General features: G+C 39.0%; 3 protein-coding genes across 7 annotated transcripts in view; all 3 read left to right on the top strand.

Moving 5' to 3' along the window:
• Positions 1 to 665: 665 nt before the first annotated feature.
• On the top strand, positions 666 to 5,277 carry limd2 (LIM domain containing 2). 2 transcript variants are annotated; one of them, XM_077734206.1, is made up of 4 exons: positions 666 to 870; positions 3,446 to 3,487; positions 4,625 to 4,761; positions 4,864 to 5,277. In XM_077734206.1, exons 1-4 carry the CDS (start codon positions 868 to 870, stop codon positions 5,021 to 5,023), a joined length of 342 nt encoding a protein of 113 aa, XP_077590332.1. In that variant the 5' UTR covers positions 666 to 867; the 3' UTR covers positions 5,024 to 5,277. The 2 variants fall into 2 exon arrangements, with proteins under 2 accessions (XP_077590332.1, XP_077590333.1); XM_077734207.1 differs by lacking the exon at positions 3,446 to 3,487 and having other exon boundaries at positions 667 to 870.
• A 1,725-nt stretch (positions 5,278 to 7,002) lies between these two features.
• Positions 7,003 to 15,600, top strand: map3k3 (mitogen-activated protein kinase kinase kinase 3). Its single transcript, XM_077734315.1, is given in 16 exon segments — positions 7,003 to 7,661; positions 9,416 to 9,470; positions 9,910 to 10,040; positions 10,119 to 10,159; positions 10,552 to 10,651; positions 10,716 to 10,829; positions 10,938 to 11,034; positions 11,216 to 11,349; positions 11,582 to 11,655; positions 11,880 to 11,947; positions 12,139 to 12,234; positions 12,299 to 12,672; positions 13,089 to 13,220; positions 13,517 to 13,646; positions 13,815 to 13,992; positions 14,508 to 15,600. Coding segments are annotated over 15 exon segments (1,896 nt in total). The 5' UTR covers positions 7,003 to 7,661; positions 9,416 to 9,466; the 3' UTR covers positions 14,731 to 15,600.
• A 3,299-nt stretch (positions 15,601 to 18,899) lies between these two features.
• Positions 18,900 to 27,971, top strand: part of kcnh6a (potassium voltage-gated channel, subfamily H (eag-related), member 6a) — a 19,218-nt gene continuing 10,146 nt past the window's right edge. For 3 of the 4 annotated variants that reach the window (XR_013328866.1, XM_077734097.1, XM_077734096.1), the window contains exons 1-8: positions 18,900 to 19,082; positions 19,382 to 19,492; positions 20,973 to 21,203; positions 21,281 to 21,430; positions 21,609 to 21,712; positions 22,638 to 22,947; positions 23,031 to 23,227; positions 27,243 to 27,668. Coding sequence is in view for 3 of the 4 variants with exons in the window: in XM_077734097.1 (XP_077590223.1) it covers positions 19,070 to 19,082; positions 19,382 to 19,492; positions 20,973 to 21,203; positions 21,281 to 21,430; positions 21,609 to 21,712; positions 22,638 to 22,947; positions 23,031 to 23,227; positions 27,243 to 27,668 (1,542 nt within the window). In the remaining variant the exon portion in view is untranslated. The remainder of the gene's footprint in view (positions 19,083 to 19,381; positions 19,493 to 20,972; positions 21,204 to 21,280; positions 21,431 to 21,608; positions 21,713 to 22,637; positions 22,948 to 23,030; positions 23,228 to 27,242; positions 27,669 to 27,971) is intronic. The other variant, XM_077734095.1, reaches the window with a different exon arrangement.

Here is a 27,971-nt window from a genome sequence, read left to right on the forward strand (position 1 = left end):
ACCAAAAGCTGGTTTTAATGCCCATGGTGTTCCTCTTTGATTGGTTATCAACCGAGCAGCTTTAGCCCCAGAGAAAATCTATGGGATGTATCTCACTCGGCTTCCTCTTGCCAATATACAACAGTCCAGATGGCCTGAAAGGTCCTTTTTAAAAGCAGACAAAGCAAAGCTGCTCTAAAAATACAGTTTCTACTTTCACTATGCCGCATTGTTGGCACATTGCCACTTACAGCACTTCTAAAAAATACACAACTTTTCTTTCCTTGAAACTTAAAAAAACTGATTTAATTGGCAGCCATTGACGGCAACAGACGTCCAAAACAAATCATTCAAAGGTGGATCTCAAGTAAATTTAAAAATAAGGAATACATACTAATTGACCGATTTAAAATAAGGTAATTAGATGGCTGACTAAAAATAATTTAACAATATTTTAGTAGAATTAATGTAATGTTTAGACTACTTCAGCGAAAGTCGTACGTTCAAGTACCCTCGTCACAGTCGGACCTCATAAATTCTGATGGCGATTGATTAAACGTGATCAAAACGTGTATTTTCCTTACACATGTTTTATAAAGAGCCTATGACAAGATCATAAATACGACTATTAAAAAGATTACCGTACGTTTTATGTCTAAAAATAAACATAGCCCTCGTACGACGTTTGACTTGTCCGGATTACCCTCAACGCATCAGCAGACGAGTCCGCCCAATGGCATGCGACGTCCTGTTGGTGGGGGGAAGAAAAAAGGCAGGGTATAGAAAGCGGAGAGCGGAAGACACACAATCACTCACCTGCATCTGCTTCCACAAAAAGCTGCACAAACCCCGGAATTGACACGAGAGTTACCCCGTCAAGACGCCCAGATGGTGAGTCCTCAACCCCGGTCCCTTTCCTCTCCTTTCCCCGCATTCGAACTCTCCCTCCCGGCCGCGACGCTGCCTTTATGTGAGGCGATGATGTCCGGATTGTCGAGGAGGGGGGGATGCTCCATGCTAGCCGTCTATTTTTACACAATTAAAACTGCATTTTTCTAATCAAACCAAACAATCTAACCTCTTTATATGCACCCTTGGTTCTAAATTATGTTGTATATTAAAAGTTATCTTGCTGGGTTATTCTAAATTGAACACAAAGGATGTTTGTCTACCGCAATTTGTGCTTAATGTTCAGTATTGAATGCCTTTAATCAGAAGAGTCGTCTTTTTTTTTTAGGAAATGGCTTTTGTCTCGCCTTTTGTGTCTCAAGTGTGTTGTAATACCAGTTTCACACAGTGTTAGAAATGCTAGGCTTTACATTTGTGAACAAAATACAAGACAGCTAGTGGATAAGTCACAAACGGAACAGTGGGTACTTTGGCACTCTCGATTTACAAGTGCGTGATTGACAGGCTGTCATTTTAATTATGTGCTAATTATTGTGGTTCTCCGACCGTGTGGTTCAACTGGTATTCTTTAAAATTATTGTTTCCCATAATTAGTGCAGTTGGAAACCTACGGAAGAGAAATAGAACCCCTGATGCAAAAAATATCTATGTGCAAGCTATAATAAAATTGATATAATTTTGGGTCTTTTTTTAACATGTGTTATTTAATCATCTGGACATGACGTCACAGAAGACAAAAAAATCCAATTGGCATACATTATTATTTAATGCCTTCCCAAATTTTGCAAAATTAGATTTAATTGAATGCTTTTATTGTCATGTGTTTTTGTTTTGTTTTAACTGAAAATTGTGTCATCTCACTAAAAAAAAATGGCCGGAATTTCATTTTTTTTTGCTGAAACCTATGAGAATTTTAAAAAAATTGCTTGTGTAATATGACTTGAAGTTCTTTGAGAAGCAGGTTTGTGTATCCACACAATAACAAATTGGTTTTCTATCCACAATGAATGTTGTATTGCTTTAATGAGTTGGAATTTACTTTTATATAGCTATTTTCTTTGGGTTATAAATAGCACTCGACATGGAAAAGAGCTGCACGCTTGGCTGAAGTTCTATCTGAACTTTGGCTATGTCCCCAGAAAGGAAGTTGCTGTTGCAAAAAAAATGCTGCATCACCCATCTGGGGATAGATAAGCAATGGGAAAGAAGATGAATATATTCCTATTCTTCTTAACAGACATTTACCATATTTTAAGGCAATTTTAAATGGGTGGCTTATATGCGAGTGAATACGGTAACTGTTTTTTTGCTTCATACCAGCGCCTCTGTTTTTTCTGTGCATAGCTAGTGACTACATTGTGGATTCAACCAATACATGTTGAGGCCGTAATGGAATGTGACTGTCAAAAACAGGCTACATTTCTTTTTAGCTAATTGCTCTTGCATGTGTGGCAAATATTTGTACACCAATAAAAAATAACATGAAGCAATGAAAAGGGGTTAAAATACTACAAAGGGGAATGAACATTTCTGTATGTATAGCTTTCAAATTAATAGTTTAAAGTTTGAGTTTAATCCAAAAATACAAGCTATTTTTTTGTAATAGGTAGTTGTAGTGTGAATTTAATTTCCAATGTCTGCCAACCTGCTATGAAAGTGCTCCTTGTTTCTGTTGAGACAAAAAGCTGCTTTATTTCTATTCACTTGCTCCTCCGAATCAGCTGCTTTATGCTTCCTAATTTATTAGCTGAGCAAGTACCCTAGCCCAGACGAGCCTGAGCAAGAAGCGTGTTGTAACCACTTCCTACCCTCTTTCTTTGCCTCTAATTGTACATATAAGGAAACCTTAGCTAGCATGGCGGCTCCATCAAACTAAGAAGACGGAATAGACGGAAGCCTGTTTCTTATCTGGCAACTTTTAAATTTTTCCCCTATTTTATACATTTCTTTGGTCATTTCAAATTGTGTATGCCGTATTACAACTGTTTACATTATTTTTTAAAGTACTTTTTATAAAACAAATCTTGTTTTACCCATTTGAGTAAATATGTGCTATAGAAAACTCTCAGACCAGGTTTTCAGCCTAAACTGGAGTTCAGTGGTTTTTATTCAAATCAGCCTAAAATTTACAAATCATGGACTCCAACTGTAGTTATATGTCAATATTTTATACCTGATGAAAAGAGTGTTGCAGTATTTTTGTTTAAAACAAGGTTTTTTTTTTTTAAGGGAACTGCACAGTCACCTATAGAGCCAGCCCTTGTTGATTTGTTGGATTTTTTTGTACAAAATCTTGCGTTGGAGTAGCTTTGTCTTGAAATATTTTGTAAACAAAGGTGGCATCTGCATATTTAACAGTATTTTTTTCAGTTTAGGCGTTTGTATTTTTTTAAAATATTTGACACGGTGGTGCAATTTTAGCTTTCTGTCCTCTGGGATATTATCTAAAAAAAAAAAATCAGATGGGAATGAGCGTTTAGTCGTAAAATCAATAAAGGTACAGTGAGAACATACTTTTGTTCTTAAACTGACGCGTATCTTTCAAATCCTTTCTCAGGACACCAGAAACACTGAGGAGAAACCAGTTCAGCGGTCCAAGGTAAACAACCTGTGCTTGCGTTTTTTTTTTTGGTTTCTAACTCTAAATAAAAAAACACCCAAACGGTGAAAAGTCCCAAGCGGTTGGGTTCATTCTGCGTCCAATCACATCTCCCAGCCAAGGCTAAATGAGCTTACGTAAGAAAACCAATTTAATCAGACAAGTTAAGGCCTGCGGTTATTTACTCTTGTCCCACTTTGATGCTCCTCGGCCTTTCGCGAGCAGGACAGGCTGCTCCGTGTCATCAGATAATGTTCTCTTTTAGTTTTTTGGAAGCAGCTTGTGGTTGTATGACTCGAGGGTTTTTTCAGAAGGTTCTGTTCTCTGAATAACTAGACAGAAATTCTCGTGATGGTGAGGCAGACCAGTGTTCTTTGATTTTTGTTTTTGTTATGGTGGATTTTTTTGGGGATATAGCAACCCAAGATAAAACTGCTTAAGCAGAACCAGAACAGTTGCCATTTGGGAGCTTCTCTTTACCTGGTTAAATTATGTTTTAGTAGCTAAAGGGCTTATTTGGTTGAAAAAATGGGTGGAAAATGTCTCAATGTTTCACATCCACCGTTGTGTGTGTTAAGTTTACGTTCGAATGTTATTTGCGCATTTTCATGTTGGGTGCTTTTTGTTTACAAGGTTGTGTCATATGGGTCATGTCATTGGTTTGCATGTTGCTTGTTACATCCACATTATAACTTCATTTCTACTGTATTTTTTGTTCAAAAATATAACGTGGTGCATATTTTTACTCACACACATGGGGCACACGTAAAAGTCTAAAATGTACGACAAAGTGGACGGCTTTCAGCCCTGAAAATAATTTTTCTTACAATTTTTTTCTCATTTTGGTGTTTTCTCTCATCTTTCATACAAAATTGGGACTTTTTGACCAATTTTAAAGAGTTTAGTTGGTTGTTGTGTGAGGACTGTGGAACAAATGAGTTTAGATAGAAAGTACACCTCTACTTACGACATTTTCAAGTTACGAACCAATTACTTTTATAAGTACTTGCCTTCCATTCCCAGTTGTGGCTGTTACAATTCCACCAAATACAATTTGCTCATTTGTAGTCTTTCATTGAAGAGTTCATAAAATAAACTTCTCAACAAAGTATACCTTGTTTGGTGTATGTGTTTCAGTCTTTCAGCTTCAAAACCCAGAAGGAGTTGTGCACATCTTGTGAGAAGACGGTCTATCCAATGGAGCGACTGGTGGCCGACAACCAAGTCTTCCACTCCTCGTGCTTCTGCTGCAAGCACTGCAACACCAAACTCAGGTGATCTCTCTTTTCAATTGCGCTCTTTGTATACAAACTGTAGTACTTATTTCTATGGAACGTAAAAAATTGGCTATTTTATGGTCTTGTTTCTCCATCCAGCCTGGGAACCTTTGCCGCCCTGCAAGGTCAATTCTACTGCAAGCCACATTTCAAACAACTCTTTAAGAGCAAAGGCAACTACGACGAGGGTTTCGGACGCAAGCAACACAAGGAGCGCTGGACCGCCAAGGAGTCGGAAAACATGACCAAGACGGCATGAAACCATACAAAAAAAAGGTGACATCATCGCCTACAATCGTTTTTCCTTTTTTTTAACCTTCCATAATTTACACCACTGTTTTGTTATTATTATGTTTCTCCAAACTAGTTGATTGTGACCAAAAGCCTTCTTGGCTATGGCGAGGAGGGTGGGGTGTGAAACCGTTGTGTAGTTTGTTTATTTCTTATTCATTTGCAACCATTTTATTACAACAGCAGGAACAATTTTACAAATACACACATACACACACACACACACACTTATACACACACACTCAGGTCAACTATCCCAGGCTCTTTATTGGCAGTGTCACCCAAGGATTTTTTACAATGTTACAGCAGTCTCGAGCACCTAACGGGGCATCAAACAGGGTACTGTAACGTGACCTCGCATAATTTTTTTATCGTATCTGCGTGTGTGATTCATTCTCATTTTTTTTTCTATACACGTGGTCGGTAGGAGTCGGTCCCAACGGCCTTATTTTAACCACTGGATCGGCCTTTAAATGACATAGTTATTGGTTTTTATTTCATTTTCAAGCACCTGGATCGTTTTTGGGTGAATTTTCTGTACATAGCGCTGTCGTTTTTTTGTGATTGGTGACTTAACCTCTATTATTCATCAAATTGGACATTGTTGAAAGCCCACATGTCATTTTAAAAATCATTTTTATGACCTTGTTAGCTAATCTTCATTAAACTTAGTTGCATATTTTACAATAGGACAGTCATTGAACGCAACATGACAAAATGTCACAAAATGCATTTAATGTTTGTGCATGTCATTAAACATGGCAGGCATAGATAATTCCCCAATATTTTGGCCCCTGGACCTATATTCCTTCACAAAAATGGGGCCCTTATCTCAATTAAATTATGCATGCTGCATGTTTGACTGCCAGTGTAGAGCGCCCCCTGTTGTTGACACACTGGCTCATATGAGAAAGTATCGTAAAGAACAATTTTAATGCCTTTTTTTTTTTTTTAAACAAAGTTGCCTCTGTTTGCGATGTCCATTTCAATTGACCCACAATGAAATAGCATTTTAATGTTTGTTTTGACGACAAAAATGAACGCATTTTAGGTACTTCACTGACACTTGAATGACTCAGTTAATTTTATTACTGTGAATCGAGCATGCTGTGACCAAGAAACGGATTGATATTTGCATTTTTAAGAAGAAGCCTTAGAACCATCTTTTGAATTATGTCCTTTATCATGCCTTTTTTTTCCAAAAAGTAGACTACTCATGCCGCATTCCCACTCGCCTCACGCCTCCACAAAATGTATAATATTTCTAACTACTGTTACATGTGTACGTGTGATGAGTTTTTAAATGGTAAATGCTTAAAAATCAAAATTCTTGTACTGTATGTGGAAAATGTTGTCTTTTGTTTGTCACTCAGCAAGGTACAAATGTGAACATCTTTCTGTTGATGGTTTTCAAAAAGGAGTCATTTTTGCTCTGGTAGACTACTTTTACTACTACTTTTAAATGTATGTCTTTTTACAATGTGAATTTCTTTATTTTTTATTTACACTTGACCTGTGGCTTGAGGTGGCCTTACAGCAAAAGAACGCTTGAACTCCACTTTGTGGTCTTCCTTCTGTTCCCTTATTTTTTTCTTTAAATGCTCTTTATTTACATTTAAATCGCCCTTTATTCTATGTCTCAATATTTTGAGCATTTGTCATGTTTCTTTTTTTTTACATGCTTTTGGATGAAAAATAAAAAATGCTGGTGTTGGTTTAAACATTTGAATCAAGTGTTTTATTAGCTCATAATTGCAGGATGGAGACTATATAATTTATAATTTTACAAATATAATAATGTTATTCTAATTTAAAGTGATTGGGAACGTAATCGTGAATCAATTTGCTGTAAAAGCCGAAATTTCCTTTCAGACTTGAACGCATCTCTTGCGTCACGTTGCTCCGCCCACACGTGACGCGTGCGTGTCCTCGCAGTCACACATTCGAAGTATGCGCGCTCCCGTGGCTGCACGATGCAAATTTGTTTGCTGAACAAACAATTTCAGGATGAAAATACGTTTTATGGACCATCTGGACGACAAAATGCGGTGGAAATTTAGCAGGAAGGACGCGAATATGTTGGGCTCTTTTTCCACTATGTTTTGGAAGTTAAAACACGAGTTCCGGTGTTAAAATGACTTTTTTTCTGTCAGGAAGTTGGAGGTAGGATTGTACGCTTTGTTTTGCTCGGAGAAAGTTATGGTAGACTAATCCTATCGTGCCGATGCTTTATTTTGTTACTTTTTCCTGATATTATCGTTTAACTGAATCGGAAACGAACCGAATTTGGACGAGTTTTGGCGTAACTCTACTCGGATTCCCTTGCATACTGTATTTTTTGCCCCAAAATGGATTCCTCTACACTAAGTCAACGGTGCATCTTTTCGAGCATCTCCAGATGTTTTTCGCCATCATAATTGGCATGTTTTTTCAACATGTCAGCCCTCGTAACATCTCGGAAGCAACAAGTCCAATCTAACCAAGCCCCCTCGTGGACCTTTTAAAGTTTGTTTTTATCGTCGTGGACAAGTGACCAATTTTGAGGGATGAGAATGCGTGGAATACGAGGACCACATCTGGCTTCGTGGGAGCGAATGACCATACAGGTGAGTACTACTAGTACCCGAATGTGACGTCACGTATACCCCTAAAAATGGCTTCATCAGGACTTGCATGGGATACATAAATAAAACAGTGAATGAATGCTCATATTGCATCTAAATATTTGAAAATGAGCAATATTAATATGTTCAATGTTAATATTTGGTAGTTTACCTTTTTTTGGGTTTTTCAGTGCTGTTGATAATGCTAGAGGTTTAATTTTAATCATTTTTGTGTTCTATTCTTTATTATTAATCTCAAAAATATTTAGGATTTTCTAATTGTAGTTGTATTTTTCAGTGCACTTTTCTATATTTTGATGATTCATTTTATAGTATTGTGTTGCCCCAATGCTTTTTGTTAAATGTAAATTCGTGGCTCAAGAATAATAATTTATTTGGATATTTTAGGGGATTAAAAAGGCTGATTAGTGATATTTTGTATTCAATTGCATTGGGCTCACAAGACAAAAGCATCCCATGTACGAGTTATGATAATATAGTGGAATAAAATGATGACTGGGAAAAACAGGCTCAGACTAAACAGCCGTAAGAGTTTATAACAGTTTGTGGCGGGGGCCTTGCAAATCCCGCCAGTCCTGGAAACGTGATACAAGGAAAATAAAGTGGGTATGGCAGAGAGTGGCTTGGTAAATGTGCTGCCTCTCGTGCATCCAAAATTCCCCGCATTCCGTCGGCCTAATAAGAATCAGCAGTAGAGGCAGTCGGCATAAGTGGGCATCTCGTAGTCTGTTTACAGCTCTTGTTATTCCCAAGAAATTCCTGAAGTAAGCATATGCAAGGCCTATAAACACGTTGTTTCCACAAGTCTGAAAATATTGGACATGCAAATGAATCTCGTAGGTCAACATGCCATAATTTTGTTTACTAACTGTAATGGTAATGTTTTAAATCACATTTCCAGAACTTAACTTTAATGAAGAAACTGTAGTATTCTTCTGACAGTACCTCAACTAACATGTAAAATACCAGATTTAGTATATTAGACTAGACAAGGCGGGCTAAATTCTGGCGATTTGGTATAGTACAATAATGGAAAATTGCGATTAATTTCTGGTAAATTAATAGATGCTACTCAATTGCTATTGGTGAAGAAGATCCTGTAATTTAATTGGACGAGTTTACAGACTATTTATGTTACACGGGCCAGGCTAATTCACTACACAACTAACAGTCCTCAAAGTGGGCCAGACTAATTACTGACAATGCTGTAAAGCCAATACACAAATGGCGCCAGATTTATTGTTTACAGTATGTGAAGTGGGCCAAGGGTAATTATTGACAATGCAACAGAGATTGTACTTAATGATGCTAATCGTTTGGATTTGTAAAAGTTGCTTTCAGGGAATGTCCGGATGCTTACACATAAAGTGGCTAAGACTAATAAATGTTGAGGCTGTGGACGAAGGTCAAACTAATAATAGTCATTTGTCATGAGCTGGTTTCCAGGAATTAGTCTGGCCTTCTTCATACTGGCTCTGTTGCTCTTGAAAGACAATGCATTGATGAAATAGGCCTGACTAATTGCTGGCAGTTCTGAGGATTGTTATACACGGAACAGCGTTTTGCTGTTGATAGCCACGTCCTTGTTATGCCGAGAGGCCGGCTCGCTCCCATCCCGACAATAGTTGCCAGTCTGTCTGATAACCTTTTGTCAGCTCATATCCTCCTGAAGGAAAAACATTACCCAGAAAAAGCCTGATTTTTAAAGTCCAATCTTCTTGTTTTGTGTATCGCAGTTGGCTCCGCAACGTTCCTGAAGCTTTGAAGACTACGCCAGCGTCGCCACAATGAGTAAGTCCACCAAAACGCAGACAACGAGAAACAGAACTTTTTGAAAGGAAATGTGTTCCAGACTGTGGTGGGTGAAGGATTGCATTCCCATGCCCCCCAAAAAACGTGGGCTTCTTCTTCTTCTCCCTACTGTGATGTTAGTCCAAGCTACACAAGACCAAAAAAATCTCTAAAAAAATCCTGGTTATCAAACATCAGAGAAGGAACATAAAAGTAAAAAAAAATTGGTTTTCAGCAAAATACATACAGATGCAGGACATGAGTATGTTCCGGGTTGCCAGGTTTATACCTACCAGTACTGTGGTGCAGCAGTTTTGCCATTTTTTTGTTCTCTTTTCTGATAGTGGCCATTTTCCTTTAACAATTTTATTCTCTCTTTTGGGCTTTAATGTTCTTAAAATATTTGACCTAAATGTGATTGACATTTGTCCTGATCCAGATGAACGACAGGCTCTCCACTCCATCATGAAGGACCTGGTGGCACTGCAGATGACGCGGCGCCAACCCGTCCTTTCGTACGGCGCCGGCGGTGGTGGGAAAGTTCAGACGTCTTTTCAGGGTAAAAGACAGGTGGGTCATCCTCAAAGTTTTGGGTACTTTTGCATTGTAATTTCTTTTAAATAAAGCTTTGTGTTTGTGTTTTCTTAGGAGGACGTCAGGATCAAATTTGAGTTCTCAGGCGAGAGGAGGTAATTTTGAGGACAAAGTTTTTGACTTAAACTGCGACCTTTCACACCATACAGAATTCGTAATTTGATAAAACTTCATTTTAGAAGCCCCCATAGTCATGCATTTTATGGAATTGGTAAACAATATATAATAAAGTCAACTATATTGCACTTAACTTGAATGTTGAAAATTTTAGTTTTGTCGATTATTTAATTAGACAAAAAAAAACACTCCTGAAATGATTAAAAAAATATTTCATAGCTTGGAAAGAGCCTAAAAATAATGCAAAAAAAAGCCAGTTCAATAACATTACGTTCCCTTAGAAAAATGTCCTAAATTGCGTCCTCTAAAGACATTCAGTGCAGGCCAGGTTTGCTCACCAGAATTCTCTAAGCTGATCTTCTTCTTTCAGGATCCTCGTTTTTTGCCGGCCCGTTCAGTTTGACGAAGTCCAATCCAAAGTCAAGCTAGTGTTTGGCCAACAATTGGATCTCCATTACATGAGCAACGAGGTATTTGTCCACATTTTTGATGACCCATTGGCCATTTTAACATTTTTTTGTCACCTATGGACAGTTATCCATCCCCCTGCGAGACCAGGATGACCTAGACAAAGCCGTTGACCTCCTGGACCGAAGTGGCAACATGAAAAGCATCCGGATCCTTCTGCTCGAGCAGCAATGTGAAAATGTGAGACGCAAATGCACGCCAAGCAGGACTTTGTGAAACAAAAATTGCCACACTGTGGTTTCCTGACCGCAAAGAAATGTTTTCAAAGACTTGATCTCCATTTTGCAGCCTTGCAAGCAAGTTCGAGTAAAGACGTCGCAATCCACCGGAGATGTTAGCATTGCTTATCCGGTATCGGAGTCGAGAGGGCGCCACCTGTCTACCGGTAAGGGTTTTTGCGCGTCAAAATCCATAGAAAACTATTAATGTAAATCAAATTGCATAGATTTTGGGACACTTCATAAATGATGAATAATACATGCAATGATGTTCTTCATTGGAAAGCCTGCAATGACATTTTTGTTATATTTATTTATTTATTTTCCTTTTTCCAACCTATCGGGCAGGTTCCCAGAACACGGGTCGCAGTTCGCCACCTCCCGGCTATGTGCCGGAACGCCAACAGAGGGTAGGCCGTCAAGGTTCCTACACCAGCATCAACAGCGAGGGCGAGTTCATCCCCGAGACCAGTGAACAGTGTGTGAGTCACAATTTGTATTAAAAACACACACACACACACACCATAAAAAAAACTTTCATCATGCTTTCATTAAAAAATTCAAAAGATCAGGAAAGATCCTTGATGTCTGTTTCCAGAAATTGAAATTGAAACCAAACACCCATATTTAACACTTAGGTACTTCTCTTTCATGAATGATTATAAAAAAACACACTGATAATGTTTTTTTTTTTTTTACTTTGGTCCTCGACAGGTTTTGGATCCATGGAGCAGTGCTGAGAACTCACTTTCTGGAAGTTGTCAGTCTTTGGACAGAAACTCAGACAGGTTGGCCTTCCTTAAAAGTTACCATAGATACAATATATTACACAATTATAAAATAAAAGTACCAAAAAAATTCAATGATGACAGTTACTCACTAACAGAAAGAAAACAAATGTTTCACATCTTTATTAAAGATGAGTAGTTTGCAATTGGGCCTGATAGGCTCCAGCACCCCTTTTTGGATGATGAATGAATTCATGTTGAAAGGGCTTTTTTTTTTTTTTTAGTCCTTCCCTGAGAAAGTCTCGCATGCACCGAGCCAGGAGTTACCCCGACAACAGGCAAGAATTCTCAGGTGAGAAAGCACACAACAATAAGCCTCTTTAAATAGGTGGCCCAAAAAATCCCATTAAAAAAATACCTTGAATAATTCACTCACTAAAACTGCTTCTCCAACTATAGCCCAAAAACTTTTTTTTAATTTTAAACCCAGTTTTAACCAGTTCAGGCACCCCTAAGCCCATTTCTTGTCTACTCTACCTCCAGATCGTGAGAACCATGCCTACGACGGCCTAGTTGGCAAAGGGGGCACGTACCCTCGCCGCTACCACGTCTCGCTACATCACAAGGACCTCAGTGAAGGTATACCCCCACCTCCACCTTTTCATGGCATGTCTACATCAACCATTTCTTCGCTCCATGTCAGGTCGACGCACCTTCCCCCGCATCCGGCGCCCCCAGGGGAACCTCTTCACCCTGGTTCCTTCACGCCGGTCGCTCAATGGAAGTGAAGAAAGCCTGGGAAGCTGGCAGCTGGTGGACACTAAGGGCAGGCTACGACCTCAGGAACGCCCCGTTGCTCATAAATGTATGTTTTTGGTGGAGGTGGAAGGTTAACGAAATGAAGGATTTGACGCGTTGGTTTTATCAGCTCCCAGTGCTCCGGTGACATGGCGCCGAGGAAAGCTCCTGGGTCAAGGGGCTTTCGGGCGGGTGTATCTGTGCTATGATGTGGATACGGGACGCGAGCTGGCCGCCAAACAGGTCCTGTTCGATCCAGAAAGTGCGGAGACCAGCAAGGTCAGTGGGAATTGATTCGTATGTTTTTCTTTCTTGGTTTTGGCCCGAAATAGTTGATTTTTGTTGGGATTTTTTGAACTTGAACTAAGGGGCCGTCAGACAAAATGAGTTTCCATGGATTTTAAAGCTGCTAAAGTTCCAGAAAATGAAATATTTATGAATTGGATGTCACTGCATCTACTAATTATTGCAGAAAGGCTGTTAGAATCCAAAGAATTATGATGCTAATGTTTTTTGGAAGTTTTAGACAAGCTGTACATTTTATTGGGAATTTTATTGCAAATTCAATTCAATCTTCTATTTTTTCTTTCCCAATTTTTTACCTGTTTCCTATTTTGTGACTAACCAAAACTGGTGCTTCATACCATCTGATAATATGGTGGGTTTGTGTTGAACTTCATTGGTGGTCCTTGCAGGAGGTCAGCGCCTTGGAATGTGAAATCCAGTTGTTGAAGAACCTCCGCCATGAGCGCATCGTGCAGTACTACGGTTGCCTGAGGGACCGCAATGAAAAAACGCTCACCATCTTCATGCAGTACATGCCTGGGGTAAGTCCATTTCATTTTTTTCTACAGAGAAAATGTTCCTGAGCCGCTTCACAGTCTCAACCAAAATCTCCCAAGATAAAAAAAGACATGGAGTCATAATATTGCTTCTCCAAATGCTTCAGATTCCAGGAACATTTTGATTTATTATTACCTGTAGTTCCTGTAGTAAAAACTGAATCAGTGTCCTTAAATACATAGAGAAATACCCCAAAGCTATGTTTTAAGCAGACATTAGTTCTAGTTATTTGATTGCCAAGTGGTTCATGGATGTAAAGTATGGTTTTACTTCTTGTTAGGGTTCTGTCAAAGACCAGCTGAAGGCTTACGGGGCGCTGACGGAAAGTGTCACCCGCAAGTACACCCGTCAGATCCTGGAGGGAATGTCCTACCTACACGGCAACATGATTGTGCACAGGGATATCAAAGGTAAACAATTTTTCTTCTTGTTACCCTTTAAATTTCAACATTTCAAGCAACTAAAATGAGAAAACTTGACAAAAGTTCACCAAGGAAAGTCCTGAGCATGTTTAAGTCTGACTCAAGTTAACTAGAATTCACTTTGTGATCAATACCAAATATGCATTTGGCTCCAAGGGGCCAACATTCTTCGGGACTCGGAGGGCAACGTCAAACTGGGCGACTTTGGGGCCAGCAAGCGCTTGCAGACCATCTGCATGTCCGGGACCGCCGTACGCTCGGTGACTGGAACTCCCTATTGGATGAGCCCGGAGGTCATCAGTGGGGAAGGCTACGGCAGGAAGGCTGATGTCTGGTGAGTCCACCTTGATCTCAAAAAATCTAAAAGTATTTAGTTACGGAAGCATGGTTTTGACTTAGGGTTTTACATTCGGATTTCATAAGTTTGAGCCTAAGTCTTTGTCAAGGTTTTTTTTTTGTTACAGTTTTGCAGCTAAGTTAACATTTCATGCTAAAGTTTCCAGCCCCGATAATTGAAATTGAGTTTGTTTTGTTTATAGGAGGCAAGAAAAAAGAAATCCCGGGTTTATGTTGCCAATTTTTCGAATGGCTATCCGATTATGTTTAACTGATACCAATCTTATGCCCACAGGTTTCAGAATAAGTACATTTTAATGTGAGTTACGGTTTTAAATCAGGCATTCAATCAAGTGTGATTCGCAATATTTAACCAGTCTGCAGACGGTCCCACCTTACGGACTTTCTGTCTGTGGCTCCAGTTTTTGAACTAGGTCTACAATGTCTTCTGTGTCTGTGTACTCATGCCAATCAAAATACTAGTTCTTGCCTGAAATTATGCCAACTGTGCAGGGGTCTCGGCTGTACAGTGGTGGAGATGCTAACGGAAAAGCCCCCTTGGGCCGAGTACGAAGCCATGGCGGCCATCTTTAAGATCGCCACGCAACCCACAAAGCCTCTGTTGCCGGCAGGCACCTCTGAGCTGGCGCATGACTTTGTCCGCCGCATCTTTGTGGAGGCCGAGCGGCGCCCCAGCGCCGAAGACCTGCTCAGGCACCCCTTTTCGCACAGCTGAGATGCCCAGGTGAGGTGTCGAATACAAATACGGTAGCTAAATTCCACTCCATAAGCTTGGAAAGGGAAGGCGCAGAGTGATGATGTCATTGCCCCTTTTTGCTTTGGACCATGTAGAACTCCAGTGACATTTATTTAAGTCTCCTTTAAAATGGAGGAGTTAAAGTACACTGTATTGCTCATGTAGTCTTGACTTTTGACTTGATCTGTTTTGGGTTTTCGGGTCTTGTGTTTCCAAAGGGTTTTTAAATGGTTGCTTTGTTTAGGCCGTTGTTCAAGTTTGTTCGAAGATCGGTCAAGAAAGTTCTAGAAAGTCCTTCAGTTGGTCTCCGAAAGTTTGTAGTCGAGCATTAGAGTATGTGCTATTTGTCAATGCTCGATTGACTTAGTTTCAGGGTATGTGTAGTGTTGGTAAAGGAATTTTTTTGTAGTAGTAAGTTGTGAGGGAGTTTCGTGACCGGGAAGGTATTGTTGTTGTTTTTTTTAGTTGTTGCTGGATTGCAACGTAAGGTCACAAATCCTCACATTTTCCAAACGGCTGCTCTTAAATGAGTTTTTGGAGTCGAATTTGGATTTTTTTTTGCAAACACAAAAGCTCAAAGAACAAAGACGTATTGAATGATGATCCAATCAGATGCACTTTTTAAAAAATGAATGTTAGATATGTGACTTTTTTTAAATGCCCCTGGGCCAGTTGACTTGTATTTTTTTTCTTCTATATATTTTTATAGACCAGTTGGCTTTGCCATTAGAAATATTGAAAAGCAGCTGGTTTTGCAAACATTGGATCAAAGTTCTTTTTTATTTACTTGGAGGACAAACCTTGGCTGGCCAGGTTCTGTTAGAAGATGAAAATTAAGTGTTCATTCTTCATTTTCTTCATTTTGACGACAATCGGGTGATTTGGTTTGGATAGCAAAATAGACTTTTATTCAGATCGAATTCAAGAAAATGTGGGGGCTTGTTGGTTAGGCCAAATGACGACTTTGTTCACAACATTAGGTATACCTGCATTATATTTACTTAATAAAATTCAATAAAGACTTTGACAATAATCTAAAAAAAATACAGATTTTATGTATTAGTCTTGTGTTTTAGTATTTTTTTATTTAAAGCACTTTTACAGGAATTATTTAACTTGAATAAACTAAAAAATACTGTATACTGATAGACATATATTAGTATTTTATAATAATATATACATTTGTATTATTTTTTTAGTCTTTTAGGTTATAATTTACCGATAACTGTTCCTAAAATGTAGATTAGTCATTAATGTCAAGTATTTTAATAACTGGTAATTAAAATTGAGCATTATTTTTATAGTTTATTTTTAAAAAAGAAAAAGATCCTTGTATTAGGTGGCAGGTGTACCTAATGTTGTGACCAAGGATTAAAAATAAGGATGAGCAAATGAGCTAGTTTAGATATTTCTATATGATGTTCATGCATATTTATGTTCATGTTATTCATGTACAGTATCATTATTTGTATCTATATTATTTGACGGGACTTGCAGTGCAAAGTCAAAATGTATTTTACAGAAAGCAGAGTTTAATTTTTTTGTTTTTTATCTTCACAAAGTGCCTCTTAGAATCAAATATAGTTTTTAAAAATGTCTTGTCTCAATGTGTCTTGTTTGTATTTCTACTGTGTTTGTGTCATGTTTTAAGAGGCTGCTTTAAAGTTTTTGCCTTAAACCAAGTGAGCAAAAAATAACAAATATAGATTTACAATCTGCAATTTATTTACTGTTAGGAGTAAAAAAGAAACCCCCTTCAAATTTAATTCAAAATTCATAACCAATTTTGTAAAAGGGTGCAATGCTAACATTGTCCACAGTGAGGCACTGTTGTTCACATTTTCCACCTCATTCTCTTTTTATTGTTTAAGTTGTTGCTTTTTAATTGAGTTTTATATTTTCAAATCTGTTTAAATTAATTTGACATTATTTTATAACTATATATTTTTAATTTACTCCCATTTCATGATTTACTTTAATTGTATTTCTTTCAGCGATCAATTTAATTGAATACTATTATTGTTTTTTTCTTCTTCTGATTTTCTATTGTCTATTTAAACAATTAAGGTAAGATATTTTAATTTGATGTTTGTGTGTTGGTATATATGATTTTTGAGGAGATTTGACCTTACTGGGAACCTGGACTCCAGGGATGCTTGGTATTCTGGGTACTATGGAGTGTATCTGAAGTTTATGGGACATAAATAGCGTTATTTTTATTTTTTTTCAATTTCACTGTGACATAATTGAGTGAGTGTGTGTGTGTGTGTGTGTGTGTGTGTACGCTGCAGGTTATCCGTGGTCTTTTTGACAGTGTGCAGGTAGAAAAGCTGGAGGAACAGTGGTACTATAGAAAAGCACTAATGAGACGGCTGCACTGTCTGTAACTGTCGCCATGGTTACGCTGTTTTATTTGCACTTCTCATTTGAAGACCCCCTACTTTTACAATCCCCCTCTCATGTGAATACTGTGGAGGCTTCTGTGTGTATTTGTGTGGATTGTAGGTATGATGAGAACATTATTATTGTTATGTTGCATCTTATTGTGAGAGTACGCTAATACAATATTGGCTTAATTATAGCACATATGTATTTTTAGGCCTTTATTATTTAAGTGTTTTCAGGTCAAAGGTTAACATTGTTTTTGGGTGGAAGACTTAGACAAGGTACACAACAAAACCTGTGTTAAATATTGTGGGAATTTTGGAAATTGAAGGCAATTGGAGTCTCAGAAAGAAGAAACTATTTGAAGTGTTTAAAAAACAATATTGTAAATCGTGGCTGGTTAAAGCTGTGTCAGCTTTTAAATGTTTAAAGAAACAAATCACTTTCAAAGGAGTTAAAGACACGTTGTTTGGAGTACAATGGCACGTGTTGGGTGGAATTGTTGCTTATCACAGGAATGATGTCTGCCAGCCGGCATTGAGCCCAAAGGAAAATTCCATCCTGATAAAAAGACCACTGCTCCCTTTCGCCAACCCTCCTTTTCTAAGGGCCATAGAGGGATAAAGCAATTGTATTTATTTGTATTTTTGACGTATAATTATGCTTTTTTTTCTTGTTTAGCCAAACATTTGTCCGAGTAAAGTCAGTCTTTAAAACTTTTTGACATCATGCAGCTGTAGCGCATTTGAAGGGCAGCAGAAGTTGTGCTGGGGTTTTTTTGAAGTTTTTTTTTGTGCTGGCTGGACTTGACGCACGCAGTGAGAACACACAATTGCTTCTTATCGCAGCACAAGTGCGATGGGATGCTTCTATTTTCAGAGCTGTGATGTGGAGTGAAGCAGGCCCATGAGGGTCTGCACTCTGTCACTGACAAGACCACCGTCGTCAAGCCAAAACACAGACATGACAACACCCGCATCTTGTCTATCACAATAAAATGTGCATATATATATATATATATGTGTGTGTGTATATATATATGTGTATATATGTATGTATATATGTGTATGTATGTGTGTATATATATGTATATGTATGTATGTGTATATATATGTATATGTATGTATGTGTATATATATGTATATGTATGTATGTGTATATATATGTATATGTATGTATGTGTATGTATATGTATGTATGTGTATATTGTATATGTATGTATATATATATATATACATATTATATATACCTACATAAATATATATATATATATATATATATATATATATATATATATATATATATATATATATATATATATATATATATATATATATATATATATATATATATATATATATATATATATATATATATATATATATATATATATATATATATATATATATATATATATATATATATATATATATATATATATATATATTTATGTAGGTATATATAATATGTATATGTATGTATGTATGTATATGTATATTTATTTTTTTTAACCTAAAAGTTTTAGTTTAATTTATTTTTTGATCAAATGAATAACAGTAAAGAAATAACACAAGTCCTAGGTCAAGAAATTTGTAAGTATATTTTAAATATTTACAAACAGACCTGAACTGCTTAATTTTTGAAATTCAATGCAAACACATTGATAATCTCCAACTTCAAACTATTGCATGCTTAATTCTAACCTGTTCTGCTACATTTTAGTTCCCCCATAGAATCATCAACAGCCACCGTCTTATTTTGAAAGGCCGAGCACATGCCTTTTTTCCCACTCCTCTTTGTCCTGGCGGGCTTGACGCGGTGGCTGTTGTGGACCCGCAGGAGACGGTGAAAAGCAGCTGGGAGTAGATGGGACCAATTTTGGGCCGACATGAGCTTCTTGTTCATCTGCGTACTTTCTTAGCACGCAAACTTGATGGAGAATGTCGGTAAACAAAAGGCAGCCACTTTCCTTTCTATCCTTTGACCTCTTTTTTCCTCAAATGGATTTGTCACTAAAGTATTTGCAATTAACTGCACTATAGTGCACTTTTCCTCCATTTTTATTTTTCATTCAGCAAGCCACATCCTGCATTCTCTGTCACCCCGGCAACCAGCCTTTACCATCTTTATCATCATCCTCATCATCATCATCCTCCAGGCAGCATCAGCATCGCCATCCTTTGGCTTCCTGGGCTTTTCACGTGCACTTTTTTTGCTAATTTGGCACTTCCCGATGCCGATTTAGAAAGTGCGTGCATTGTCATCGTCGTGGTTGTCAAGATGCCCGTGAGACGCGGTCACGTCGCCCTCCAGAACACTTATCTCGACACCATCATCCGGAAATTCGACGAACAAAGTAAGTCTCCCGTCGTGTTTGAACCCTGCACACCTAAAAATGTGGATGTGCTTACAATGACTTTAAATAATCAGATTTTGTGTGCTTAAATGTCTCAAAAAAGTCATATCAAGGGTGATATAAGTTGTTTTTCTTTCCCCCAAAAACATTAAGAATACAAAAAGTCATTTTCCCCTCAAGTTGCTAAAGTTAAACATTTTTCTTTCTTCCCAAAAGTCCATTTAAATTGAGAAAGACTACTTTGTAAATGCCTTCAACTTTAAAAAACAATTATTTCAAGGACGTTGGAATTGAGAAACGTAAGCACACAAGATCTACTCAAATATTACAATAGGATAGTATGATTGTGCATCCGTTATTGAAGGCCTGGTCGTACGTGAGGGACGCCGTCGGGGTCGTCGCGCTCTCTTTTCCAGCCTTTAATAAGTGCCAAGTTCAATCATGCTCCTCCTGCCTTTTATCCTAATGTTGTTGTGGCTGGCCACAATTCCCTCCCGTGCCGCCGCCTCACATGTTTCTCTGCTGCTCATATTGACATTTTCTAACCCTCTTTGTCACTTGGCGGCGGTTGCTAGGCAGCGTACTCACCTGTTTGGGACACATTGAAATTTGACAAAGGGAGGACAATATAGCAAGCTATATAATGCGTGTGTCCATAAAAAAATTGAAAAAAAAATACATGTGCAATCATACCTCTACTTACAAAATACCTCTTGGTAGGAAAAATTCAGGTTACAAACAAAGTTCCAATGAATTTGTATATACCTATTATGACTATTGACCACAATAAATCAACTCAAACTAAACTTTGATATGCAAAAACAAGATTATCTTGTACTTAGAATTAGAAAAAAAGCCAAAAAAGTCATTTTTTTAGATGATTTTGCTATTAGTGGATGAATACAAAGTGCAGTAAAAGTGACAGAAAAGGCTGAAATGCTGCAAATCAAATGGCAGTAATAAATGCATATTTCTCAATATATTGTGCAGTATTCAATAGCACGCACGTACGCACACAAGCGGTGACGTTTCCAGGCAAATGTCTGTTAAATGTCCAGCTGCTCTCTCTTTCTCTCTCTTGGGGCCTCTCAGGAACCCCCCTGCTGACGTTAAGCAGCCTGGAAAGCTGCGCTCATTACTTCCACTCCACATAATTGTTGACTGTATTAATAACCAACAGTCATATTGTGTTGTTGTACATCAATTTGTAAATATAAAGCCATGTTTTTACAATTGACAACATCTTCTTGTACAGTTACAATCAGAAGAAGACTGAATGTAGATAATCATCCTAATGACTCAAGATTTCCCTCTAGAAAATGTCATAATATTATATTACTAAATGTTCTTCTATCATAATTACAGTTGACTTTGTTTTGGAACTTGTAACTTCCAAAACAACATGAATCTGTTCTTATGGGGGGAAAAAGGAAAGATTAATTGTAATGGAAAGTAACGTGTTGATGTGTTTTCTTGTCAGATCGCAAGTTTGTGATTGCCAACGCCCAGATGAAGAACTGCGGCATCATCTACTGCAACGAGGCCTTCTGCCAGATGTTCGGCTTCACCCGAGCTGAGATCATGCAGCAACCTTGCACTTGCCAGTTTCTAGTGGGACCCGGCACCATGAAGAGTGCGCTAGCTCAGCTGGCTCAAGCCTTGCTGGGCTCCGAAGAGCGCAAAGTGGAAATCCTCTACTACGCCAAGGAAGGTAATTCCACCCAAAACATCAGCAATCTGCGCTTTTATTTGCCAAACTTTCTAACTTTAAGTTCCTCCCAACGACAGGTACGTGCAGGCCGTGCACGGTGGACGTGGTCCCGGTAAAGAACGAGGAAAGCGTGGTCATCATGTTCATCCTGGACTTCCACGAGATGGTGGACCGCACCATCAAGAAATCTGGATTGAGGCAGCGTGTCAGCCAAGGCCTGCTCTTTTGTAAGAAAGCCACCTTATAGTGTCCACTTTTTAAGTAAAACATGTCTTTGGTTGGGTGTTTGGACCATTTCTGCTGTTATTGATCCATTTTTGGGTTTATTTTGCTTTTGTACTTGGCTAGTTTGACTTTAAATGGAGTCTTTTTGCTCATTTTGATGGAAAACTAACTCTTTTTCAGGTCAGAATCGCAGGCTGAAAATGCGACTACCAGTTTTGCGCTCCATGCGGCGCCAGTCGCTGCCCAAAGATCAATTTGAAGGAGTGGTGGTGGACTACCTGCAGGTAATTTCAATGGATTCTGCATATAAACAGACTATATTGATTAGCTAGTGTGCAAAAGTCTTACTTTTTTGGGTCGACTCGCATGAAATTCCGTGCAAACGTTAAACAGCCGCGTCCAATTGTTTGAACGTGGAAAGTTCTTAAAGAGATAAATGAAAAACAAATGAGTGGCTAGCTCGTGTTTGGACGTTTCTGCTGTGTGTGTTTTTTTTTTTTTGAGGGATGTCGCTTCCTGACAGGATCCATTGAGCGACCAATCCGGAAAGACACTTTGTCACATTGGACACATTAACGCATTCCTCTGTCTTTCACACTAACCAAACGTTTTTTTTTAAACGGGATTATACTTTCTGCTTACAGTACAGAGTATAAAGTTAGTCTCCTGTTAACATAGTTATTGAGCTGAATTTAAAAGTAATTATTTAAGGGATTTTTGTTTATTTGTAATCTCGCAAGGGCGACATTCTAAAAGAAAAACTTTAATAAAGCTAAATGACTCATCTTTAAATGAGATGGTGACCTATTTTTCAGTTAAAACTTAATCAAGTGCAAAAAAATGATAAAAAATGCCAGTTTTAATTTAAAAAACGACATGACTGAGCTAGGCATGAAATTCTTGAATAATAATTGTTGTGTATGATAAATCTAATATACATTTTCTCTCTATAATTCAATTCACAAGAAATGATAAATACCTAGTAGTATTGTAGCCATTTTTTCCAGATACTTGGACTGTTTATTTTCAATCTGGCAACCATAAATTTGAGATATGAGCAACGTCTGGCTGAAGTAAACTCACTTGACAAGAAACTACTGTTGGATATAATCTATGGCCATCATCACAAACAACCTCTTCAAACTGTTTATACTTGTTGCTATTGTCATCTATCTAATAATCTTGTGTGTGTGTATATACATTTGTAAGCCCGACGGCGAGGAGGTCCCCTTAAAGGATTTCCATATCCCGTCCAAGGAGAACTGCATGCAGTCCGAGACGGAGGCCCTGATCGAGCAAGACCTGGATCCGCCCACTCCCGTGGCCCAACCCTCCGCCAAGCGCCGTTCTCTTTTGACGGAGCGCCCGGACGCGGGCACGCCGTTACCCAGGGGGTCTATATCCCAGAGCAGCTCGCGTCAAAGCGTCCGTAGCATGCGGCGGGCCTCCTCGCTGGATGACGTGGACCCGAAGAAATCCGAATGGAGCGCCGGACCCGGCCAAAGCCGGAAAAACAGTAGTGAGTCTTCAAACCACTTCGAAAAATTGGTACCTTATGTTTTTTTTCTACCTCCAAAGTGACTTGCATTTTGTGTTTTTCAGGTCTGAAGCCGAGCGGCATAAATTCGACTTCAGACTCCGACCTGATGAGGCACCGAACCATCGGGCGCATCCCCCAGGTGACGCTCACCTTTGGATCAGATCGCGTCAGACCGCCTTCGCCCGGCGAGATCGAGTTCATCGCGCCCAGCAAAATCAGGACGCAGAATGTCACCGAGAAGGTGACTCAAGTAACGCAGGTGAGATCTGTACTCCTTGTAGCTAAATACTAAAGTTTTCACCTTGAAAAATGAAGGATTATTGCTTCAAAAGCAGATCAAATCAATTTTGTAGTCCAGATTTGATCCAGATTGAGCATTTAGACAGTGTAAACCAGACTGTATATGTACTGTTAACGGATGCACTTTTTTATATGCATCATATCTTGTGCTGACCCAAACCAACTGTCCAATTTTTAAAGTCAATGTGGCCCAAAAGTTTGCCCACCCCTGATTTAGGCAGTGTAAACCAACACTCGCAACCACCTTGGTAAAATCTCATCTCAGAGTTTTAGTTTGAAGCAGTGCATGTGGGATATTAGTCCATGTGGAGCTGCCATTTCCATTTAAGGATTTAGATGGAGTCATTTGGCAGGGAACAAATAGTGGAGCCTTGGCTGAGATCTTTCCAGTGTTTTTGCTATCATTTATCTTTTAGCTGGAGGTGAGTGTGACATTTAGATTCCTACTTTATGCTCCTCCACCCCCTACAGGGAAACCAAAAAAAAAAAATCTTGCACTTGCCTTTGTGTGTGACAGGTTGATGTGGTTAGCTATGGTCGGTCTATCATGCGATGGCCAACACATATGCAGTGGCACACTCGCGCGTCTAAAAATGGAAGATGGCCCGTGGCTTCTCGGCGAGGACACTAGATGACGTGCGGGGAGGAATAATCTCACCCCGAGGTGTGACATGTGTCTCCACGTCGTGCACACCGCGTCGCCCCCCCGGTGTCAAAAGCACCTCCACACAAGGAAGCGCTTGTAATATCAAGGAAAGGCACAAATGGAATATTCTGGGAAATGTTGTTGAGCTTTGTTTTTGTTTTACTCATTAGATTCACATTCACTTAAAAAGTGTGTGAGTTTTAAATGAATCTTACAGTATTGTGCAGTTTACTATTTTTAGTTTAAATGGTCTACTTGTGTCTTACAAGTTTAATATCAATTTTTTTTAATGAACAGTTAAACCAGCACCCATCAAAAGAGCCACATGTGGCTCCAGAGCCATAGTTTCCCTACCCCTGAGTTAGACTACTGTATTTTGAGATTGTTAATGATATTGAATGGAACAACATAACTTTACTTAGAAGCTAGGAAAACCTTTCATTTTGGCTTTGTTAGTCCAAATATGGCAAAATGCAGGTTTTTTTTAATTCATTTATTTATGTATTTTTACTGGCCAGGATTTTTTTGTGATTGACTTGCACAAAGCGAGCGGAAAGCGTTTGTTGCCGCCCATCGAGCGATTTTGGAATTTGACCTTGGCCCCTTGAGCTAATGGATATGGAGTGCAGCGTTTCCATGAATACACCTTGCAGGCTAACAATATGGCGGGTCTGGCGCACTGAGAAAAAAAAATTGCCTTTACGTGGCTTTTATTGTTGCGTCACGCCATAAAAGTGTCGGCCGCTTAATTGGGTTTCGATTGACACCTTCCAAAACAGAAATGAAGGTTGTTATCGATCCTCGTTGCTATCGAGCGTTCTGATATCGTCATAGCGGCATCGAGCGGGACTCTATCTATGTGTGTGTGTGTGTGTTTTGTGTTTGTTCTGTGTGTGTGTGTGTGTGTGTCTGTGGCACCCCCTGGCTTACACACAGTATATGTGGATTTTATATAGAAGTACACATGAATTCTTTACTTTCAAATGAGTGTTTTTAAACTACAGTACGATGTGTTATTGGGATATTTATTAGTGGCATTCAAATTGTGATGACTTGGACTATATAGCAGGACTGTAATATTTACTTAATGTTTATTCTAAATTAGAATTTTAATATATTTAAATTGGTTTATGCTCAGTTGGACGTCTAATGTTGTCATTGGCACTAAAAGGTGACCAATCACAGTCCATTTTCCAAGTTTTAATTAATTTGATGCCAATCCCATACAATTATTTACTTTTTTTTATACTTTAAAGTGTTACTTGGGGCTATAACTATAGACTATTTCTGTTTTTATTCATTTTAATTGAATTAATTGTATTTGTATTAACATTTATTCATTTTTTTAAGTGTATATCCTCACAGAGGTGGAGGAGGGTGCTGGAGCCTATCCCAGTTGACAATTTAAAATGTTTAATTGTGTTTTTGGAATGTGGGAGGAAATCGGAGTACCCGGAGAAAACCCACGCAGGCCCTTAGAGAACTTGTCATTTACTAGCTTTTACTTAAGTTGTTGTTTGGAGCATTTTATTAGCGCATTTTGTTATTTGTCACGTGGGGCTAATTTCAATGTCTGGGCTGGGCCTTATTCGGGGTGTAGAGAGAAAGAGAGAAGGAGGTAGAGAGGGAGGGAAAGAGGGAGTCAGGGGGGAGGCAAAGAGAGCAAGGGGGAAGAATGTAGGGAGGGAGGGAGAATAGGAGATGCACGGACAGAGGTCGCCATCGTTTGCTGTCTTGATCTGAAGTGCACTTACAAATGAGCTTCAAGGACAAACTACAGCCCGTGAGTACTTTTGCTTTTTTTTTTTAAATGCACACAATTTGTATGTAAGGCTACATCGCTTTCCCCATTTAATGTGGAGTTGCGCAGTTAAACTACAGGAAGTCAGGAGATGTTTTTGTCACATGACCACATCCACTTTTGTGGACTCTAACTCTTTTTCCCACTTGTCTAACTTGCCCAGATTTGTCTCTTTGGTTAAATTGTTCTTTTTTGGCTTTGTGAAGCGATATTTACTTGACCAAGCATTTGTTTTTCCACTTTAGTGAGCGTGTAGTGTGTTTTTGGACCTAGTATTTTCCATATGCAAAGTGTAGTTTCTGCCTTTTACCCTTTAAATTCTTACACTCTCATTTTAGCTTTATGACCCCAAACTTTTTTTTACTCAATTCTTTTTCCAAATTTATGCTTTTTGACTCTGTTTTCCACATTTTACTTGTAAACTTAAATGTTACTTTGTTATCACATCCCCAAACTCCAAGATCTCCAAACTAGCTGCCAGCTTCATTCTAACTGGCTGACAGTTTGCATGTTGTGTTTACACTCTTCTTAGCCTTTATTTTCTCCCCACGCTTATTCGTCGGGTCACGCCGGCCCTTCGGCACCCCCCCACCAGGCCTTGGGTGTCGCTTAAGTAGATTAAAAAGTGTCACCGACACACTTGGGTCAACAAACTTGGCTTTGGTTGACCCTTCGTTGGCCTTCTTTTCATTCTTTCCCAAATATAGACAAGCTCTTCTTTAATGTGTGTGGCTTTTTAAAGATGGTTATTGTCAGCTGGGACAGTTTCAACACAACATTCATATTTATTTCTGGTTTCTGGTTAGAGAGACTTTAATGGTCTAGAGATGGAGGACATCATGCAAAGTTGCATGCAAAGAGTTTAGGCCAAACAAATTGTGCAGAGATCAATTGATCCAGCCATTTATTGGTCGTCACCCTGTCCAATGCAAAATGGGGTCACGTGGTTAGAGGCGGGTGATAGCGCTCCCGATTTTAACAGGCGCCATTTCGCCGTGGAGAGGTCGCCGGGGAAGGCCAGTGCTTTTTGTTGTGGATTGTGAACTGAATCATGCAGGAGAAAGGGGAAGGAATGAGGCAGGTGGCGCTGTGGAGGCTTCGGAGGAGTTTTTTGGCATGTAGTTGTGGTGCGCATGTGGATGGCGGGCTGGAGGTGGATCATATGGTTTTTGCACCGGTCAGTAGTGGGATTTTGTGGGATGCCGAAAGGGGGTTGTTCATGTTTTGAATGGTTATTGATTGCTCAGACATTCAGAGCAGGTTTAAAGTGTATTTTTTTTATTTTTTTTTATTTATTGATTTTATGTACTATTTATAGTTTTGCATGTTATGCCAAACCATGCAATTCTTCTTCATTGTAATCTTCACGTTTTTGCTTTGTTACTATTTTCACTACTTTTTAAAATTCATGTTCCTATTCAGTTTTTCCCCTCCTATTGGCCGCCAAAGACTGTTTAGATCAGTATACCAGAAATATTTTTATGTATTTGTAGACGTCCAATAACGTGTTTTTTTTTTGTCCGGCAGGTGCTGTCACTGGGCGCCGACGTTCTCCCCGAATACAAACTCCAAGCGCCTCGCATCCACCGCTGGACCATCCTCCACTACAGCCCCTTCAAGGCCATGTGGGATTGGCTAATCCTACTTCTGGTCATCTACACGGCCATCTTCACGCCCTACTCGGCCGCCTTCCTCCTCAACGAGGTGGAGGAAGACCGTCGCCGTACGTGCGGTTACACGTGCAACCCGCTCAACGTGGTGGACCTGGTGGTGGACGTGATGTTCATCGTGGACATCCTGATCAACTTCCGCACCACTTACGTCAACCGCAACGACGAGGTGGTCAGCCACCCGGGCCGCATCGCCCAGCACTACTTCAAGGGATGGTTCCTCATCGACATCGTGGCCGCCATCCCCTTCGACCTGCTCATCTTCCGCTCCGGCTCTGAAGAGGTATGTCAAGGGCCGCTCCGGTGCTCGGACGTTTGGTCGCCAGGCTTTTGGTCGCCGGTCAAATGGTGACAGAGTTTACTTTTGAAGCCAGTTCTCAAAATTATATTCATGAGAGAGTTTAATATCTAAGTACTGCTTAATATCCAAGTACTGCTTAATATCCAAGTACTGCTTAATATCCAAGTACTGCTTAATATCCAAGTACTGCTTAATATCCAAGTACTGCTTAATATCCAAGTACTGCTTAATATCCAAGTACTGTTTAATATCCTAGTACTGTTTAATATCCTAGTACTGTTTAAT

This window comes from Stigmatopora nigra, chromosome 15, assembly GCF_051989575.1.
Source record: "Stigmatopora nigra isolate UIUO_SnigA chromosome 15, RoL_Snig_1.1, whole genome shotgun sequence".
Classification (NCBI taxonomy): Eukaryota; Metazoa; Chordata; class Actinopteri; order Syngnathiformes; family Syngnathidae; genus Stigmatopora; species Stigmatopora nigra.

Coding starts and splice junctions, on each gene's coding strand:
- limd2 (XM_077734206.1), top strand. Junction 3,488..4,624: donor AACCAGTTCAGCGGTCCAAG/GTAAACAACCTG, acceptor TATGTGTTTCAG/TCTTTCAGCTTCAAAACCCA. Junction 4,762..4,863: donor CACTGCAACACCAAACTCAG/GTGATCTCTCTT, acceptor TTCTCCATCCAG/CCTGGGAACCTTTGCCGCCC.